The sequence below is a fragment of the Lathyrus oleraceus genome, chromosome 1 (genome assembly GCF_024323335.1).
Source record: "Lathyrus oleraceus cultivar Zhongwan6 chromosome 1, CAAS_Psat_ZW6_1.0, whole genome shotgun sequence".
In the NCBI taxonomy this organism is placed as follows: Eukaryota; Viridiplantae; Streptophyta; class Magnoliopsida; order Fabales; family Fabaceae; genus Lathyrus; species Lathyrus oleraceus.
Genome location: NC_066579.1, coordinates 463,046,439 through 463,054,621, shown reverse-complemented (window position 1 = coordinate 463,054,621; position 8,183 = coordinate 463,046,439). Strand labels below are relative to the sequence as shown.

General features: G+C 32.2%; 1 protein-coding gene across 1 annotated transcript; it reads left to right on the top strand.

Annotated features, from left to right (window-relative positions):
• Nucleotides 1–447: 447 nt before the first annotated feature.
• LOC127086267 (uncharacterized) lies at nt 448–4,244 on the top strand. The gene is made up of 2 exons (XM_051026993.1): nt 448–684; nt 2,474–4,244. Exon 2 carries the CDS (start codon nt 2,765–2,767, stop codon nt 3,986–3,988), a length of 1,224 nt encoding a protein of 407 aa, XP_050882950.1. The 5' UTR covers nt 448–684; nt 2,474–2,764; the 3' UTR covers nt 3,989–4,244.
• The last annotated feature ends 3,939 nt before the right edge of the window (nt 4,245–8,183 follow it).

Sequence of the window (8,183 nt, the reverse complement as noted above, 5' to 3'; positions counted from 1 at the left end):
AGAAGGAAAATATTGTGCATGTTCAAGGTTGAAGAAATTTTAATTGTCATAAGATGATCTTGATCAAGTTATGTGAAATAATCTAAGGTACAATATGCAATTCATTCTATATAATCTCTATGTGGTCACAAACTTTCATCTAAACTCATTCTAAGATTGCCATAAGTTGGTTGTATGTTTCACATTCAAAATCTTTTTAAGTTAAATTCATCTACTTAAATTGTTAGAGTTTGGTTGTGTATCGAAATTGTCATGTACTTAAATTCATCTTCAATAATTTGTAATTGTTAGAGGTTTCCCGCATACCTAATCGGATTCAATTTAATTTAAAAATGATATAAATGATTGAGTGAGCATATATAAGTGGCATTGAATGAAAATACATTGTATAAAGAATAAAGAGTTGGAAGGAGAAAAAGAAGGGACACGTAGGTAAGGTATAAAAGCCGAAGCAAGTGGTTTTGTGGACGAAGCGGAAGGTTCGGAATACACAGCTGGAGACAGGCTGTCAGCAACAAAGTCCCACTCATCACACCTCTCTCTCTTCCTTCTTCCTTTCATTCCCATTCTCTCTTCCATTCTCACGATTAGGGTTTCCTCCATTCTCTCTTCCTCATCTCTTTCTCCCATTCTCACGATTAGGGTTTCCTCCATTCTCCTCACTCGATCAACATTATCGCCACTGTAAGCTTCTTTTTATTTTTATTTCTTCAGATTTATCTCTTTATTTATTTATTATTCCATTTCAACTTCGATTTTATATCTTATTATTACATACGCCACTTTCATTCTCGTTAATCCCCATTCAGCCTTTCTGCAAACCACGTCTCTTCATTTTTATCTTCACGTCGCTTTCAAATTTATGCTATCCACACCATTACGTCTTCAATTTTTTATGCTTTTCATTGCTTATCTAAAATCAAAGAACTGCAATTTTTTTTGTTCAATGTAATTTAAGTCAGTCTCTTTCATGTTTCTTTTGTCAACCACAAATCCGACATATGTTTCAACTTTCTATTTTCTTCATATTGTTTATTTATAGGCAGAATGATGAATAAAACACCTATAATTTGTTACATTTTTTCAATGCTAAGTGTTACTATTAAATTTAGCGTCATGGTCCGAGTGATTACAGAGTTAGCGTTATGGTCCGAATGATTACAGAGTTAGCGTTATGGTCCGAATGATTACAGAGTTAGCGTTATGGTCCGAATGATTACAGAGTTAGTGTTATGGTCCGAATGATTACAGAGTTAGCGTTATGGTCCGAATGATTACAGAGTTAGCGTTATGGTCCGAAGGATTACAGAGTTAGCGTTATGGTCCGAATGATTAGAGTTAGCGTCATGGTCCGAATGATTACAGAGTTAGCATCATGGTCCGAATGATTACAGAGTTGGCGTCATGGTCCGAATGATTACAGAGTTGGCGTTATGTTCCGAATGATTACAAGAAGTTGGCGTTATGTTCCGAATGATTACGAAGTTGGCGTTATGTATGGAATGATTACGAAGTTGGTGTTATGTTTCGAATGAATACGAAGTTGGCGTTATGTTTCGAATGGTTACAAAGTTAGCTTATTTTCAGAATGATAACAAAAAATTTAGTGTTAGGTTAGGGGTGGGGATCGAACCCACGTCTTTATCATTGTACTCTTTAGCCCCTGCGATTTGAATGACTCTGACTGAACAATAAATATTGCCAGTGGTGAAAAATATATGTATACACAGCTGCTTGCATGCCATGAAATTTGCATATTAATTTTAATGATTGAGCATGCTTATTTAACATCTCATTTTCACTCACAATCCATGTAAATCTAATGCTGAGTCTCATGCAATTTTGTGCAACAGAATTTGGAGAAACGACTATTGTTTTACGTAACCCTATTTAGTATAAAATGTTGTCAAATAGTTCCTATAGCGACGCCGTATCACTATTGCATAGCGGTCAGCATTTTCCGCTTTACACATTTGACAACGCTGGTCACGTGATGATATTGTATGCTTTTATAAATTAGTTTCCTTTTTTATTTTGTTTTTGCATTGCCACTGTTGGTGTGTGAGCATTTATTCATTAATAATTTATATCTTTTGTGATTCACAAGTCTCTCCTCTTAGTTTTGTTGGATTATCTTTATTGCTTTCATCTAAGACCAGAGATTGCACAAATATTTGTTTCACTTTTCTGACATTAATTTTACAATATGCTATTTTCCACTATTCACAATTGACAACACCAGGCTCATGATGATACTGTTTGCTATTATAAATTAGTTTCCTTTTTTATTTGGTTTTTGCATTGCCACTTTGTGTGTGTGTGAGCTTTCATTCATTAATAATTTAAACTTATTTATGATTCACAAGTCCCCCCCGTTAGCTTCCTTGGAATTTCTTTACTGCATTAATTTAAGACTAGAGATTGAACAAATATTTGTTTCAGTTTTCTGACATTTTTTTCGTGTTGGTTGTAGATGCTTGAATTGGGGGATAAATCCTAGTGCATTTCTGCTGTAGATGTATCACCCATACACATTTCACTGTTATGAAATCATGGAAGAGTGCTAGATGATTGATAAGTGATGTTATGTAATCATCTATCCTGGGTGGTTACACATATCTGAATTGAGTTCAATAATCAACTCTGTTATTGATAGTGGGAATTCAGTTTGTTATACGATAGTTCTGGGTAAAAAGCATAAGCCCCAGAGGATTTCTGCTATCCATGCTGGGAGAGAGCATGCGTGGAATCTGTATATCGGGTAATGCCCCTGTCGAGATTTGCTGCCGAAGCATTCGGTGTGGTGACGATTTGTCTAGTAGCCATCTTGATTCTTCTTGGGTTGATATGCATTGCTTACTCCTTCTACTTCCGCTCTCGTATTAATAATCAAGGTTTTGTTCAGCTCAATTATTTTAGTGGTCCTTGGATAATTAGAATAGCATTCATCCTATTTGTTTTCTGGTGGGGTCTAGGTGAGATTATTCGGTTAACTTTGTTAAGACGTGCCCTGCACTTAAAATGGAAGGAAACAGTTTGCAAATGTTACATTGTATCGAGTATGGGATTTGCAGAACCGTGCCTCTTCCTCACACTTGTGTTTCTCCTCCGGGCACCCTTGCAGAGGTTGGAAACTGGAATTATGAGCCGAAAATGGAATTTGAAGACATCTGGGTACATTATTCTTTACTGCCTTCCAATGTTTCTTCTCCAGCTTTTTGTTATTTGGGTTGGCCCTCATTTAGACAAGAATAAGGGTATTTTGAAAAAATTGCCGCATTATTTTACAAGTACAGTTGGCTCCTCTTCAGTGGCAGGGGGGAATGATGATATTGCCCTCTGTACTTATCCTTTACTTAGTACTGTTCTCCTTGGCCTCTTTGCCGTTATCCTGACTTCCTACCTTTTTTGGCTTGGTAGTCGGATTTTGAAATTAGTCATCAACAAAGGTCTGCAAAAAAGGGTCTACACATTGCTGTTCTCTGTTTTGTGTTTTCTTCCATTAAGGGTTCTTTTTCTTGGTTTATCTGTTTTATCTGAACCTGAGAATTTTATGTTTGAAGCCTTAGTTTTCTTGGCTTTTCTTGCACTTGTATGTTGTTCTGGGCTGTGCATGTGCACACTTGTTTACCGTCCAATTGCAGATTGTTTAGCACTGGGAAATCTACAAGACATGGAGGCTAGGACTAGGAGGTTTAATGATGAACATAATGATACTGTATCCCTTATTGCTAACCAGAGTCATCCTGAAGATAATGTTGAGGAAAATGCTCGGCCTAGTCCTGGTAGGTATTCTGATGAATCAACAAAGCGGGGATCAATTTCATTTCGGACAATGGAAAAGGGTGTCGGTTCAACTGGAACATTTGTAGAACTTAGCCTATTCTCCCCCAGCCGCAGTGCAACACCTCCCGGATCTCCGTCTCTTCCAGGTTGGCCCATGCAATCTCCCACCCAAGTTATTGGACCATTAGCAGCTAGTAACTGAATATGTTGGGTGAATATCAATTTTTGGAAAAAGAAAAAACTGATTGTAAAGGGTTTAGCATCAATAAGGCTTTTTTTCTTTTGGGTTCTGTTTGCTAATTCTAGGTATATAATGTTTTTGCCCTAGAAATTATTGAGTACATCCTTTTTTTTTTTTCTGTACTGCTATCTTTGATAACTTTTTCCTGCCGGGTTGTATTTTTGTACTTTAAATGTTAGAACACCATTCCTTAAAATTATATATTCTCTTTTAGTAATTCTGTGTATGATTACTTCAATTAGCTGTCTAGGCTAGTGTGTATATTGATCACAATTAAAATAGAAACTTTGCATAATATTTATAACTCATCAATGTTCAGAGTGGACCACTCTTTAAAACATTGAGTTGGAGTGGAGACAATTATTTATTCTAATGTTCAAATAATTCAACGGATGCTTAATAGATACCAGGTAGCATTAAAACTATTTTTGCAAGCTTAAATGGATTGTACTGTATGCATATAAAGTATAAATTGTTGGCTGCATAAACATTATCCATCATAGGGAGGAAGATGAAAATGGGAACTGCCATAAAACTTGTTTTAATTTCAAAACCTTTTTTTCCACACGAAGTTTTCAGCACCCCACAATACAGTACAAAAATATAGAAAATCATGGCTGATATCTTCAAATTGTCATCGTGTATGAAAAAAACACCATATTAATCCAATCTTAATCTAATTATGGCTTATATGTTCAAATTCTCATGGTGTATCAAATGAACGCCCCATATTAATCTAATCTTAATCTAATTGTATAATCGTAATCTATTACTTTTATTTTTCTTTTATACAAAACACATATTAAACTCATAACTAAGTACTCATCGATTTCTTTTTCTAATTGCATGTTTTCTTTTTAGTTGTTTTTAAAATTCAAATAGTATTTGTTATATAGTTTTGTCAATTACTCCTAACTATTTATTATGGAGATAGAAAAAATAAATTGAGATAATGAATAGTTTTGGGTATTATAGATAAAAGAAAAGTCACATGATATGCATTAAGGTAATCAGAAATCAGAATCGAAACTAAAATCTTAAAGTTTACCTCATATATATATATATATATATATATATATATATATATATATATATATATATATATATATATATATATATATATATATATATATATATATATATATATATATATATATATATATATATATATATATATATATATATATATATTAAATTTATGCTATGACTATGTAACTTAATGCAAAAGAATTATTATATCTCCAATAACATGTAAGAATTATGATAATTGGAAAATATAAGGTTTAATACAAAGAAGAAAGTTTTGGTCCAGTGGCGTCGGACAAGCGAAGTGACCTTAGGGTTCAAATTGCTATGGTCATTACTTTTGCATTTTTGCAAGTGTTACAAATTTTGGAGAGTAAAATGTGATTTTTATAGCATCAAGGATGATTTTAAGGGCATTGGAGGTCATTACTTCAAGAGAATTCTCATGATATTCTCTTTTTTTTTGTATTGTAATCTGAATTGTACTAACACATCATGCATAATATTCAGCATATAACCGAGGACAAATTTATACATTAAACATATCAATTAACATGGATTTCATATAATCATAATCAAAACTCATAAAGCACAACAATGACGAAGAAAACTTAGATGAGGGTGAGGATCCCTATCTATCCTTCATGAAATACACATATATTCAAGTAGCCCCTACCTGAATTTCCAACAACTTCTCAAGTTTTAGCTATGGTGTTTTTCTTCTCTCTCAAATTTTTGTTCTTCTCTCTCAAATTTTTTAAATACACGTATATTCAAGTAGCCCCCTACCTGAATTTCCAAAACTTCTCAAGCTTTAGCTATGGTGTTCTTCTTCTCTCTCTAATTTTTGTTCTTCTCTTCTCACACTTGCCCCCTTTTTTTCAATTCTACTTAATGTCAAGTTTGCCTCCTCTCCTTTTACTATTTATTTTGACCTAGATTATAATTAATTCCCTTTTCACACTTTTACCCCTCCACTAATCTCTACTTTCTCCTATTTTTCTTATTTTTTTAGTAATTCTATTTTTTTCCCCAAATCACTATTGTTCTCTTATTTTATTATTATTTAATTAATATACTATGAAAAGAAACTCTACTAAATTCCCACCAACCCCAACAAATGTCAAATACTCACATAATACATGCTATCGCTAAATAATTAATTAAAATGTATTAAATTACACAAATAATTAAGTAAAACAAGAAGATTTTAATTAAATTAATTAATTGAATTTGGGGTGTTACACCTACAATATATGAGGAGGGATCACATTGAGTTTTCTTGGACACAATTTATTTAGCATCATTACATACCACCTATTAAGTCATTGGTAACTTGGAAACTAATGCATAATGTTAATGCAACAAAAGATATTCTGATTCAAATGAGAATACATATGGTTTCGAGGTTCTCTCTCTACAATCACAATGTGGAAAATATGGACCACTCATTTCTTAGATGCATGTACATTTTACATATCTGGTATTGGAAAAAGCGATTGTTTGACATGAACATTGAAAGAACTAGTTATAGAAGTTCATTCAAATTTGCTAGTAGAAGTTGGAGCTATAAAATTCAGAACTTGATCATAACTCTCATCATAATAATTCTTTGGAAAACTTGATAACACAAAAATTGATATCAAGTTTTAAAATGGAAACGTTGACTTTGATAAAGACAATTTTCATGTTAAGCAATTGACCTACATGACGTATACTTCTTTTAAGGGGCACATGTGCTCTTCAATTCACGAGTTTACAATTATTAAATGCTTTGACATAAATATAATCTTCCTCATGCGGCTAGAACCATACAAGTTAATTGGTGTTTTCCTAGTACTAATTGGATTAAATTCAACACAAATGGATCTTCAAGAGGAAATCCTGCAATATTAACTTGTGGTGGCATATTTAGCGTTATTTGTGCATTTTCTAATGTGAATATTGTCTTTTGACATCTTTTAATTAAATGGAATAATACTTTACATATTATAGGTTCCTTTAGATTTAAGATATCTGAATTTTTCAGAGAAAGAAATGTATATGCAGATTTGCCAATTCATGTTTTTTTTTGTTGATTATGACACTCGGTGAGATTCACTTCTTATTTGTGCTTTTGAAAGTTTTTTGAGAGATAAATTCGGTATATCCAACTATCATTTTTTATATCTTCTTTATGGGTTAGGTTTTGTGTTCCTCGTCATTTTTGTTTTTTTCTTTTTCTTTATTCAATAAATTATCTTTATTAAAAAAAAAGTTATTATTTGAAAAATAACGACAATATTAGATTCCTTGATACATATAAAAAATAAAACTAACGATTAAAAATGAACGGAGAGAGTAATAGATATACAATTCTCTTTTTTCCAAATGTAATGCAACATGTTTTTTATCCTTTTTGGTTCTCCACCTAAACCCCCCACAAAAATGTGATCATAGTTTTTAATTGACATCGTCAATATTACAACATAATATTCAAGAGATCGAAGATGACAAAGTAAAAAATTTGAAATAGTTAGTTATTTACAATTGTATTTGAAGATGGTTATTACTTATTACACAAATTATTATATGCTAGTTAATAGTGTATGGTAGATTATGATACAATATTGTATAACTATATAAACCAATTTAATGATCATTAACAAATAAGAAATAAATCATTTTGAACTCCCAAATTTTATCTCATAATATGGTATCAATGATAAATTTTGAGAGTTGCTTGAATTTCTTTAAAATTTAGTTGAAAAGATTTGAAAGTTGGTTAGATTATGTTTGGATTGATGGAACATGATGGAGCGGAGTGGAATGGAATGGTATAAACTCATATTCTATTGTTTGGTTTAATTAAAAATGAATGAAATGGAGCAGAACATGATGGAATGCATTCCATCCCATTCCATCACTTTTTATACCCTCCGATTTGGACCAAATGAGAAAATTGCTCTATTCTGTTATGAAATACCCAAACAATAGAACGACATATTTATTCCATTCTCCGCTCCATTCCACTCCGTTCGTTTTAGCGTATCCAAACATTTCTTTTCTTCATCTTACAATTGCTTTTGTTTTTTCTGTTCTTACTTCAACAATTTGTTTGATCCTTCTTTTTCTTCTGATTTAATTATTA

Excerpts from the sequence above, each read along its gene's own strand:
- LOC127086267 (XM_051026993.1), top strand. The coding sequence starts at position 2,765 with ATGCCCCTGTCGAGATTTGCTGCCGAAGCATTCGGTGTGGTGACGATT.